Source organism: Pholis gunnellus (genome assembly GCF_910591455.1).
Source record: "Pholis gunnellus genome assembly, chromosome: 24".
NCBI lineage: Eukaryota > Metazoa > Chordata > Actinopteri > Perciformes > Pholidae > Pholis > Pholis gunnellus.
Window position 1 is genome coordinate 171,057 of NC_136551.1, and position 12,142 is coordinate 183,198.

The 12,142-nt window shown below is 45.0% G+C and overlaps 2 protein-coding genes across 4 annotated transcripts; both read right to left on the minus strand.

Annotated features, from left to right (window-relative positions):
* Window positions 1–893: 893 nt before the first annotated feature.
* senp7b (SUMO specific peptidase 7b) lies at window positions 894–9,433 on the minus strand. Of its 3 annotated transcripts, none has more exons than XM_079185949.1 (20): window positions 9,190–9,433; window positions 8,534–8,645; window positions 7,813–7,889; window positions 7,503–7,685; window positions 6,479–6,858; window positions 6,326–6,399; window positions 6,090–6,224; window positions 5,914–5,947; window positions 5,534–5,782; window positions 4,267–4,487; window positions 4,121–4,188; window positions 3,566–3,682; window positions 3,359–3,481; window positions 2,987–3,079; window positions 2,806–2,882; window positions 2,542–2,603; window positions 1,992–2,035; window positions 1,845–1,913; window positions 1,609–1,759; window positions 894–1,492 (listed from the first exon to the last, which is right to left on the minus strand). In XM_079185949.1, exons 2-20 carry the CDS (start codon window positions 8,642–8,644, stop codon window positions 1,361–1,363), a joined length of 2,400 nt encoding a protein of 799 aa, XP_079042075.1. In that variant the 5' UTR covers window position 8,645; window positions 9,190–9,433; the 3' UTR covers window positions 894–1,360. The 3 variants fall into 3 exon arrangements, 2 of the variants coding, with proteins under 2 accessions (XP_079042075.1, XP_079042074.1); XM_079185948.1 differs by having other exon boundaries at window positions 7,503–7,700; XR_013767688.1 differs by lacking the exons at window positions 894–1,492; window positions 1,609–1,759 and having other exon boundaries at window positions 2,542–2,622; window positions 7,503–7,700.
* Window positions 9,434–10,260: 827 nt separating this feature from the next.
* Window positions 10,261–11,892, minus strand: LOC306715243 (frizzled-7-A-like; the record flags this gene model as incomplete). The annotated part of the gene is made up of 1 exon (XM_079185557.1): window positions 10,261–11,892. The coding sequence occupies one exon, from the start codon at window positions 11,890–11,892 to the stop codon at window positions 10,261–10,263; it is 1,632 nt and encodes a 543-aa protein (XP_079041683.1).
* Window positions 11,893–12,142: the final 250 nt, after the last annotated feature.

The window sequence follows — 12,142 nt, forward strand, 5'->3', positions numbered from 1 at the left end:
TAATAAATTGTTAAAACCCCTGAAGAAAACAAGAAAGATCTCAAACTGGACTCTATAAATAGACCTGGTCCTGGTCCAGACTCACAGTCATGGCTGTCATCTTTTATCGGTTAATGGGATTAAGTGGAGATCAACGGAAACGTAGAAACACTTTTGTTCTCCAATCGACTAAATTATTATCGTTTTAATGTATTTTCACACTGAAACTGTTGAAATTCTTCCAGACAAACAAGGTTTTATTCAGGACTCGGAGTCCAGCAGAGAGTCTGGATCAGTTTTCAGTCTGCAGGGCTCAGATTACTTTTGGGAAGCAGGATGGAGGATTCATGGAGAGCTAAACCGGTCTAATCTGGACCCCCCATCGCTCAGATTAACCTTCCCTACGGCCGCCAGGGCAAAACATGAACAATCACTACCTGGAGCCAGACCAGGACCAGAGCCAGACCGTGGCCAGAGAGGGGCCAGACCGAGGCAAGAGAGGGGCCAGACCGGGACCAGAGAGGGGCTAGACCGGGACCAGAGAGGGGCCAGAACGGGACCAGTGAAGGGCCAGACCGGGACCAGACCAGGACCAGAGAATGACTCTAATAACATGTTGACACAAGTTATCTGATGTTTAGTCTGTAAACCCCTTCAGCCCCCCCCCCCCCCCCCCAGTCTGATCCAGTTAACGAGCTGTGAACTGATTGGTCCTCAGCGGGGGGGGGGGGGGGGGGGGGGGATTAAACATACACAGTTATAGACACACACACACACCACAGAAGAAGTTTATAGTAAGAAGAGAAACAAACAAATATCATCCAGATTTCATTCACTGTGAATTTATGACTTCCTGCTTTAAAATAGTTTCAAATTAAGAGTCACATTCCTCTGAGTAAGTCCATGTGGTTTATTTTATGAAACAGGAAGACAGAATTATGATCGATGAGGTAGAGTTATTTACATTCCCTTTGACTGTGAGGTTAGAAATACAGATCCAGATTAAAATCCTGTTTGAAGTTTCAAAATAAGAGCCTCACTCTTTGCTGATAATGAGAATAATCGAGGCTTATAAGGAGTAAAAAGTTTTTACATTTAATTCACTTCGTTTGCTGTTTATTAAACATAAATATTTACTGTAAGAAATTAAAATCTAAATTGCAAATTGACATCCTGTTTGAAGTTTCAAAATAAGAGCCTCACTATGAAAAAACTTTATCAAAAAGAATTATCAAGTTTATTTGCAGTATAAAGTTATTTACATGCACACAAAACAAAAGCTAGACTTAAATATTTTGAATTCTTTAAAGTAAAAACATTTTAACGACGTAGAAAATATAAATTATTTATTGCACAGGCGAGAAGTTTGTGTTTTTGGTTTTCAGTTCTCTCCGCTCTGACTGCGGTGCATCGTCATGATCAGAGATCGGATCTCTTCGCGCTTCCGTCGGACATGTTGACGTGGAAACCAGTTGTCCAACCGCAACGGGAGGTCGAAGTGGACCACGGGGTTCTGGGGAGCCAATCAGAGAGCTGGATTTAGTGTTTCTTTATTAGAACATTATTTTGTAAGAGTCGGGCGTCTGAACGTTCGGGCCGAGCTAGAAGCAGCAGCAGGTGCGTGTTTACCTGCAGGAAGCTCTCGACGTACTGCAGCAGGTAGAGTCCACAGTCGCTGCTGTTGTCCTGCTGAGGGACTCTGCAGCTGGAGCTCCTCACGCTGTCCGCCGTGAAGAGACGAGGCGTCCCCCTCCGGACCTCCCACTCCACCTGCAGGTAGCTGGAGACCACGAGGGACAGTTAGGACGTCCTGCACAGCGTTTCAGACGTTTGGAGCTTTTATTTTGTAAAGAAGAGAAACTGACTCTCTGAGGAGCCGGCAGACGTTCTCGTGGTACGAGAGCTTCAGGGAGTCCATGACGAGGACGCACGGTCTGGACCAGAAGACAAAGTCCTTCATTAGGGTTTCATTCCTCTGGATGTGGACTTTTAAATGTCTCTTTAAGACTCACCTCTTCAACACCGTGTCCCTCTGCCAGCTCTGCAGAGTGCACTCCTACAAAATAAGAGACACATTTCACATTAAAGTTCAATTCTGATTCAATCCTTATATTCTGAACTCTGTTGACCCGAAATAATAAAAAACTAACCAACTGACTCGTTTGACTTCTCAAACATCAGTGAAACCTTGAATAATATTCTATTTCTTGTCACGTAAACGTCACAAAAAGCAGCAAAAAATGGTCAAAGAATTGTGAAAAATGTCACAATAATAAAAATAAACAGGATGTCGCAAACTAACTATGCAAATAACGGCAAAAAAATAATTCAAAATCACAATAAATATTCGAAAATGTCCCAAATACTGCAGTTGTATTTAATGAATTTCCAAAGAAACAACAGAAGAGGCTTCAATCCAGACGTGAAACAAACATAAAAAACACATGAAACACATTTTAAAAAGGCAGAAATATGAAAATATGAAATAAAACAGTTAACAATGTACAAAGAAGCATGATTAGGATAATAATAAGATGATGATGATAGTAACTGAAGACTCACCGGAGGCTGCTGTGACCTCAGGCTGAAGGACGAAGCTTTACCTGCCGGCGGCTTCGATCCACCTGAGACACAAACAACAACCTGGAATCTGTTTCCTGTAGCTGCTTCACAATAAAAGTCCTGCTGACGGTAAAGCTTTTAATGTGATAGGCGGATTCTCTTTGAGACTTCCTTCTTTGTAAAAACAAAGTAAGAAGCGTCTCGGTGTCTTCAGAGGACGACGGTCAATCGTTTCAGGAGAACAGGAAGTAAAAAGCAGCGAACCTGTTGAACTGTGAAACTCTTGGTGCTGAACCTCCTCCAGACCGGGGAAGCAGACCACCACCAGGTACCAGTGTGCTCTGTCGACACAACAACACAAACATGCACAACATGGAAGACAATTACACACAGAAGGTTCAGACTCACTTCCACTTTCAACAAAGTGATAAAGAAATGTCCTTACTCTTGATTGACAGGCACGAACAGGAAGTCTTTGGTGAAAATGTCAACGTTGCGAGTCCACGTCTTCACCCTCTGATGCCTCATGTGACGATCGCTGAGAAGACACATGAAGAAGAGACTCAGTGAAGAACAACATGTTGTTACATTCTGTGAGTTCATACAAATAAGAGCGTGTCGTCTGCGTAACGTCGGACCTTTTCCTTTATTTTCTAAAGATTCGAATGTGAAAAGAAAACGAGGACGATTTAAGATTTGAGATGCGGAAAACTCTCGAGGAACAAAGGAACAAGCTGGTCCACATGTTCTAATATATATTTATCATCAAACATGTTCGGGAACATGTGAAGAAACATCTTTAAAGTAATCGTCTTACGGGACGGAGGGGGCGTCGTCGTCTCCGGCGGCTCTGCGTCTGCTCAGCTGTTTGTAGAAGAAGCTGCTGAAGACGTGACTCCGCTCGGCCACCGAGCTGCCGACTCCCTCCAGGAGGAGGAACCTGCAGGAGGACGAGGACACGGTTCAGGACTCTGACCCCCCTACTGGTGAAAACCTTTATTGAGTTCCCTTCTGACAGACTGACTTGAGGTAGAAGTCGATGATGACGTCGTTGAGGAACTCGCCCCCCCTCAGACAGGCCAGGTCCTCCTTCGTCACCGTGATCCGGCCTTTAGAGGGCGCCGCCGGATACTGGATCAACCTGAAGACCACATACTGAGGGTTCAATCCTGTCCATGTTACTTTAGCTGCTGGTCGGCTAACAGTCTGACCTGGTCCAGGTTCAACAGTCTGACCTGGTCCAGGTTTAACAGTGTGACCTGGTCCAGGTTTAACAGTCTGACCTGATCCAGGTTTAACAGTCTGACCTGGTCCAGGTTTAACAGTCTGACCTGGTCCAGGTTTAACAGTGTGACCTGGTCCAGGTTCAACAGTGTGACCTGGTCCAGGTTTAACAGTCTGACCTGGTCCGGGTTCAACAGTCTGACCCGGTCCGGGTCGCGTTACCCGGTCCGGGTCGTGTTACCCGGTCCGGGTCGCGTTACCCGGTCCGGGTCGCGTTACCCGGTCCGGGTCGCGTTACCTGGTCCGGGTCGCGTTACCTGGTCCGGGTCGCGTTACCTGGTCCGGGTCGTGTTACCTGGTGGGAAGCTGCTGCAGACCTGAAGAGTTGAGGTTTGACTTCTTATTCTTCTGGTTGTTTCTGGCCTGAAAGAGATTTGTTTGTTTAGATGTTTCAGACTTTGAGAGAGATGAGTTATAGAAGAGGACAGAAAGGAGTCTCACAGCAGAGTGACCCAGCAGTCCGAGGAGGTGCTGGTCCAGAGGAGGAGGACAGCTGTGGAGGAGCAGCAGCCCGTCGGTCCACTCGAGAGGGGAGGTCGGCCCGGAAGAGGAAGAGGAGCCCTTCCTGTAGTCCTCCATGTCCAGGATGGAGGCCAGCAGGGCGGCCTGGAGCTCCAGCAGCTGCTCCTTCAGCACCAGCAGGAGGAAGGAGCATGCCGGACCTGAAGGACCAGGAGGACATATTAACACCGAGACCTAGAACCTATTACTCAGAGTGAGACCTCCTCGTGATTCACTGCTCTTTGTGTGGAAACAGTGACGATGGAAACGGTTCATACAGAAGCTTGTTTTCTGTTTTCAGGCTCAAATGTGTCAGAAAACGACATGAAGGGAACTGAAGCGAGAGTTTATCGTTTTAAAAACGGTCTTTGTGGGATGAATATATTGAAGAAAATGAAGTGCTGAAAGGAATTTAAGTTCAGGTGTAAGAAGTGTTGGCTCAAGTTGAAGCACTGAAAGGATTTGAAGTGAAAGTGCAGAAAGATGGAAACCACTTCAACTACTCTCACTACTTTTACTGTGTACGTGATAAGTTGAGGAGAGTAAAAACTGAAGGAAGCAGAAGTGACGGTTATGATAAACGTGTTGAATGAAGTGGAAATAAAAGTTTGTGCAAACACTGAGTTGAATTGCAGTTGACAGTGCTGATAAGTTTAAGCACTGAAAGGAGTTGAAGCGTTAACGTAACGTGTGATTGACAGGAGGAGCAGGAAGTCTCCGCTGAGGGTAAAATATTGAAAGGAGTTGAAGCGTTAACGTAACGTGTGATTGACAGGAGGAGCAGGAAGTCTCCGCTGAGGGTAAAATATTGAAAGGAGTTGAAGCGTTAACGTAACGTGTGATTGACAGGAGGAGCAGGAAGTCTCCTCTGAGGGTAAAATATTGAAAGGAGTTGAAGCGTTAACGTAACGTGTGATTGACAGGAGGAGCAGGAAGTCTCCGCTGAGGGTAAAATATTGAAAGGAGTTGAAGCGTTAACGTAACGTGTGATTGACAGGAGGAGCAGGAAGTCTCCGCTGAGGGTAAAATATTGAAAGGAGTTGAAGCGTTAACGTAACGTGTGATTGACAGGAGGAGCAGGAAGTCTCCGCTGAGGGTAAAATATTGAAAGGAGTTGAAGTGTTAACGTAACGTGTGATTGACAGGAGGAGCAGGAAGTCTCCGCTGAGGGTAAAATATTGAAAGAAGTTGGTTGAAGTGTGAGTACCTGATGTGGTGGACATCTGGATGGTGGTCTGGGTGGTGGTCTGGGTGGTGGTCTGGATGGGGGTCTGGATGGTGGACAGCTCCTTCTGCAGCAGGTTGGCCTGAGCGTCAGTCACCCAGAGGAAGAGCAACGAGGGGGCGGGACCTTCCCAACCAGCCAATAGGAGCCCTCCCTGAGCCACGCCCCCGTCCCAGACGCCGTAACCCCGAACCTGAGACGCCACCACGGCGACCTCACCGTCCTCAACGCCTGATCAACAAATAATTAATGTTTACACGTTTTATAAACGTCTAAATACGTTCTCAAACAAAGTCGTAACTAACTGCATACATTTATAAATATATATTATATATTTAAAATATATAAAACAGTAACGTTACCTTTCAGAGGAATAATGAGGCCGCTCTCCGTAATCTAAGAAACATAAAAACAATCAGCTTCTTATTCTTCTTTTAATATATATATATATATATATATATATATATATATAATAATAATAATAATAATAATAATAATAATAATAATAACAACAGAACCCTGCAGTTTGATTCCTCACCGTCATCGTCCCGTTGGAGTCGGCGTTCATCAGACCAGCGTGAAGAGAGCTGAAGTCCAGCTGAAGGAAAGGAGGAAGAGGAGGAGGAAGAGGAAGAGGAGGAAGGTTGTTCTCATCTTCTTCCTCTTTGGAAGTCTGGAAATCAAAACAAAGACTTTGAGTTCATCTGATAAGAAACTGAGGACTATTACCAGATGATGAAGAAGACCAGGAGATGTGGCTGAAAGCTCTCCTACCTCCTCCACTCTGTGTCCTCCGTCTCCTTCATCCTCTTCTTCCTTTTCTTCCTCTTCTTCACTGGACAGAACGACTGAGGAAGGAGAGGAATGATGTATTATTGTATGTATTGTTATTAATATATTATATTATATTTATATTAATCTCCTCACTCGGTTCCGTGGTGTCTGAAGGTCTCTTCAGATGAAGATCTCTCCTCTTCCTCCCTCTCGTCTCTCTCCATCTCTTCTTCTCTCTCTCTCTCACGTCCTCCATCTGGCTGCTGCTGCTGTCCAGGCTCCGCCTCCTCTGTGACATCACCGATGGCATCACCGATGACGGAGACACGAGGTCGTCCTCCGACGTCTGGTCCGAACCTGAAGAAGACGAGTTCTTCTTCTTCTTCTGCAGCGACGTTCTCCCTCCCAGAGCCGAACTACTCAAACTCCCAGCATGCACCTCACCCCTGAGCTCTGCCAGAGAGTCCAGCGAGTCCACAGAGATGCTTTGATTGGCCGAGCCTGAAAGGGCTGATGCTCTGTTAGGGCGCCATCTGGTGGAGGAAAGAGGAACGAGCACTTTAAACTGGGACCAACAGAAGGTAGAAGTATATATGTGTGTATATATATACACATATATATATATATATACATATACACAGTATACATAGTACCAGTTATAGACGAGACAAGCTGCCAAAATCAGAAACAAATAACACGATGTAAAACTATAAATATCAAATAAAGACATTCATTAATTCATACATTGATATCATTATTTTTATAAATTGATATTTTTGTTTTCATTTGTATTAATTCTACAATTTATTTCAAAATATTTTTTTGTTGTTATTACAATTTTTTATTCTGTATTTATTTGTTTCTGTACAATTTTTCAGGAGAATTAATACAAAGGTAAATAAATAAAAACAAACATATCATTTATTTTTCATATTATTTCTGGAACATTTAATGGCATTTAAATACATTTATTGTGTCAATGAAGTGATTTAATTTAATAACTTAATTTCATCACAATCAAACCAGTTTCCTCCGTCTTTAATAATCTTATTTTATTTTATTTTATTTATGTATATTTGTGTGTCATGTTAATATTATTTTATTATTTCATATTAATCTATTTAAATATTATTTTATGATTTATTCATATTAATCTATTTAAATATTGTCAACTCACCCGAAAGAAGTCGAGGACGACTCGGCTCTCTGTGATTGGTGGCTCCATCCTCCTCTGTGATTGGCTGCTGACGCTCCTCTGTGATTGGCTGCTGAAGCTCCTCTGTGATTGGCTGCTGAAGCTCCTCTGTGATTGGCTGCTGACGCTCCTCCGTTGAGACCGAGCAGCGTTTTGACGACGTTCCTGAAGAGAGGAGCGCTGGACGGAGGAATCATTTATTATATTATATATATATTATAAATATATATAAATATATTATATTGTATGTGTTGTAATGAGCGCTGCAGCCTGAAGGGGGCGCTGTACACACCTCTGTCTGCTCACTGAGGAGTGTTCTGAGTTCCCAGCATGCACCCTGTCAGCTCTGCCTCTGGACTGATCATAACTCTGTTCAGACAAAACAAGTCGATCACTCATTAAGAGTTCTATTGATCACAGTCATCAATTTAATTATAACTATTTACACTGAGCTCATGTTTTCATGCTCACGTCAAAATGTACAGTTCAATAATACCACCTTAAACGAACCCACAGATCAGAAATACCACCTTAAACAAACCCACAGATCAGAAATACCACCTTAAACAAACCCACAGATCAGTAATACCACCTTAAAAGAACCCACATAACAGAAATACCACCTTAAACAAACCCACAGATCAGTAATACCACCTTAAAAGAACCCACAGAACAGAAATACCACCTTAAACAAACCCACAGAACAGAAATACCACCTTAAAAGAACCCACAGAACAGAAATACCACCTTAAACGAACACAGATCAGAAATACCACCTTGAACGAACCCACAGATCAGAAATACCACCTTAAAATAACCAAGAAATCAGTAATACCACCTGAACAAAAGACTGGTAGATCAACAATACCACCTTAAGACACTAACAATTCAGGCAAAGAAGCTGCCAGATCCGTAATACCATCTTAAATGAACCAATAGTTTGTAAAACCACTTTAAACTAATAAATAGATAAAACAGACCCCGTAGAACTGCTAACAGACAAAAAATACCACCTTAAATTCAGGGGCGGAGCTCTGCAGGCGGGACAGTGGTGACACGTGCAGGGGGGCGGAGTCAGAAGCTGTTGGATGTTTCTTCTTCGGGATCTTGAACGGAGACGCCATCCTGAAGAAGAAAACACACAAAAAGTTACATTAACATAATCAAGCTACATTAATCTGGGTCGCAGAAGAAGAAATCTGATCAATATGTTTCCTGTGCTTCGTCACCTTAAAGGAGTCATTTTGTAAATGAGGTTCTGAATGGAGACGGTTTAAGTGCCTTGCTCAAAGGCTCCTGGAGCTCAGGAATATGAACCCAATAACTGTTATTGTTATTGTAGTAATTATACCCTTCTGTCATATTACAACACATATATACAACTACTGTAATCATCGTATAAGGCTGCTGTAGAGAGAGAAGAGACTTCATACCAGACTTCTCTTTTACAACATTTATATTATAAAAGTTAGGATTTTATCTTTGTAAATTCTAGATGGTGGATTATTTGTTTGCCGAATCCACCAGAACAGCCAATGTATTCATAAACTATCTTCACTTATACGATATTATATTTATATGTTTATAATATTAGCTGTACAGTTTAAAATATCAGTATTTCTTAACGGGGATCCTGATGCTAACAGGAAGCTAAAGCTAGATTACCAACCTAACGTCAGCTGGAGGAGCTAGCTTAGCCGTTAGCTCGCTAGGTTAGCTGCGGGCTAACTTCTTCTTCGTGCCGTTAAATGCAGGTGAACTCTCGCGCCGCTTCATGTGGTATCGACAGTTTGTTTCTATCCACATCCGGTAATAAATATATAAACGTAATATTTTTAAAAACACATTTGTATCAGAAGCTGTTCTCCTCCAAATACTCGGCAGCTAACAGCAACATGACAACATCCACGACGTCAGCTGACGGAGCAGCTTTACGGCTTTACGCGATGACGTCACTGGATGACGTTAATTATTATCATAGTAGTCGTTGTATTTGTGGCAGCAATATATTATGAATCAATTGAAACTACACAAATACGTCAATAACATAATATGGAAACAAATAAATAACAAAGCGAATATAGTGTAATATGTTTTTTTAAGTGATTTATATTTATATTATTGCAGTCTGCAGTCTCCAGTACGGATCCTACATTTCCCACAATGCAACTGAACCCTCCCTGCCCGTTCTATGTTGTGCTGCTGAAGGAAAATCTCTTTACACAAATTAAATAAATAAACAAATAAACAGTAAACAAAGCTCAGGATTCCTCACCTTCATTATTATATTTATTTGTGGTCAGATTTCAAACTGAGAATTTAATCTAAAACATATTTTAGTTAAAAATAACCTTTTATTCTGAAAAAATGCACAAAGTAGAAATGTAAGCTTCTCGTAAATACAGAAGAATATTTACAGATATTTTATTTATTTTATCTGAACATGAAACTGAGAAATTATTGTCTGATTATTTTCTTTACTGACCCGTAAAATTGTTTTCTTCTGTAGAGGTTTAAAATCCTGTTTCTGGAATTTATCTGGGTCAGAACCGAAAAGCTAGAAGACGTAAACCGAGTTTTCAGGAGTTCGTACTTGGACTAGAAACGAGAAACAATCCGTTCTCTGGAAACAACCATCCTCAGTCAGAGAGCACAAGACCGTGAGAGTAAACACCGACCTCCGAACCCTCCTACGAACAGTCCTCCGAACCCTCCTCTACTTCCTCCTCTACTTCCTCCTCTACTCCGTCCTCTGAAGCTTCCTCTCTCCCTGGTTGTTGCTGTTCAGTCTTCTACAAAACCGGAGCCACGACTGCAGCGTCTTTCCGGACCAGATCCAGAAGCCGGACGTGATGCCGACGATCATGGTCATCAGGTACTTGATCATGAACACGGTGAAGTCCGGCTTCAGCGGTGCAAAGTTCCCGGCGGGACACGGCACGGCAAAGTGCTTGCAGGTCTGCATGTGCCAGGTCCTCTCCCACCACGGCCTGAAGGCCTGCTCGTAGAAGCAGCAGGCGATGACGATGGTGGCGGGCACCGTGTACAGCACGCCGAACACGCCGATCCGCACCATCAGCCTCTCCAGCTTCACCGTCTTGGTGCCGTCGTGCTTCATGATGGTGCGGATGCTGAACAGCGACCTGAAGCCAGCCAGCAGGAAGGAAGTGCCGACGAAGAGGTAGACGAACAGCGGCGCCAGGACGAAGCCCCGCAGGGCGTCCACGTTGTAGATCCCCACATAGCAGACTCCGGTGAGCAGGTCGCCGTCCACCTGCCCCATCGCCAGGATGGTGATGGTTTTAACCGCTGGCACCGCCCAGGCTGCCAGGTGGAAGTACTGGGAGTTGGCCTCGATGGCCTCGTGGCCCCACTTCATCCTGGCCGACAAGAACCAGGACAGGGACAGGATGACCCACCAGATGGAGCTGGCCATGCCGAAGAAGTACAGCATCATGAACAGGATGGTGCAGCCTTCCTTTCTGGTGCCCTGGGCCACCATCTTGTATCCGTCGCTGTTGAAATCACTACACACCACTTTGTCCTCCAACAGGAAGCCGGTGGCGTATGCCAGCGCCACCATGAAGTAGCAGCCAGAAAGGAAGATGATCGGCCTCTCTGGGTATCGGAACCGCCTCGTGTCCACCAGGTACGTGAGAACGGTGAAGAGAGTGCTGATGCAGCACAGAATGGACCAGATCCCGACCCAGAGCCGGCCAAACTTCAACTCCTCCGCTCGGAAATACATCAGTCCGTTGGGTTTGGAGGTCTCACAGGGGGCGCCGCAGTCCTTCACCCCCAGGAAACGGTAGTTGAGGTAGGAGGGCACCTGGAGCTGCCGGGGGCAGTAGACAAGCTGGTTGGGGGTCGGTTCTGACGTGGGGTCGTCTAAGTCTGTCGTGTTCTGTCCCACGCAGAGCTCCGCTCCGTGAACCGGGAAGTCCTCGCAGCGGAGCCTTTCGGGCCACTGGAAGCCGAACTTGTTCATGAGGTCCTCACATCCGAGCCGGGCCCGCTCACACAGAGACCTGCAGGGTGGGAGGGCCCGATCCAGAACCGTGCAGACCGGCACGTACACGGAGCACAGGAAGAACCTCAGGTCCACGGAGCACTGGACTTTAACCAGCGGGTAGAACTGGTGGACCTCCAGCCCGGCGTCCTCCTGGTTGGTGTGGCCCAGCAGGTTGGGCATGATGGTCTGGTTGTAGGCCAGGTCCCTGCAGAGCGGGACAGAGATGGACTGACAGAAACCGTGATCCGGGATGAAGATCCCCTTCTCATGCTGAGAGACGCACGGTGGGACGAGAAGGAGCGAGACCACCAGAGTGAAGCCCGCGATCCAGACCCTCAGACCGGGTCTCTGTGCCACCATGATGGACGAAAGACCAGAATACAAACAATGTCCTGCTCCTCAACTGGTTTAATCCCTCTGAGTCCAGACCAGACCAGTAAAGTGAATCAAGTCCAGACCAGTATGTGAGACAGGTCCAGTATGTGAGACAGGTCCAGTATCTGAGACCTCTTCCTGTCTTCGTCTCCGTTAGAATAAACTTTCTCTTAATAAACGTCTCATCCCACTCAGACTGTTTCCAGCCCCCCTCTCTCCTCTGAGGGGTGCCTTG

Bases quoted from the DNA above. Each gene is read 5' to 3' on its own strand.
- senp7b (XM_079185948.1), bottom strand. From the start codon at position 8,644: ATGGCGTCTCCGTTCAAGATCCCGAAGAAGAAACATCCAACAGCTTCT. The intron at 6,400-6,478 runs GTGAGGAGATTA...CTCCTTCCTCAG, and splicing joins TTCAGACACCACGGAACCGA to TCGTTCTGTCCAGTGAAGAA. The intron at 4,189-4,266 runs GTGAGACTCCTT...AATCTCTTTCAG, and splicing joins GACTGCTGGGTCACTCTGCT to GCCAGAAACAACCAGAAGAA.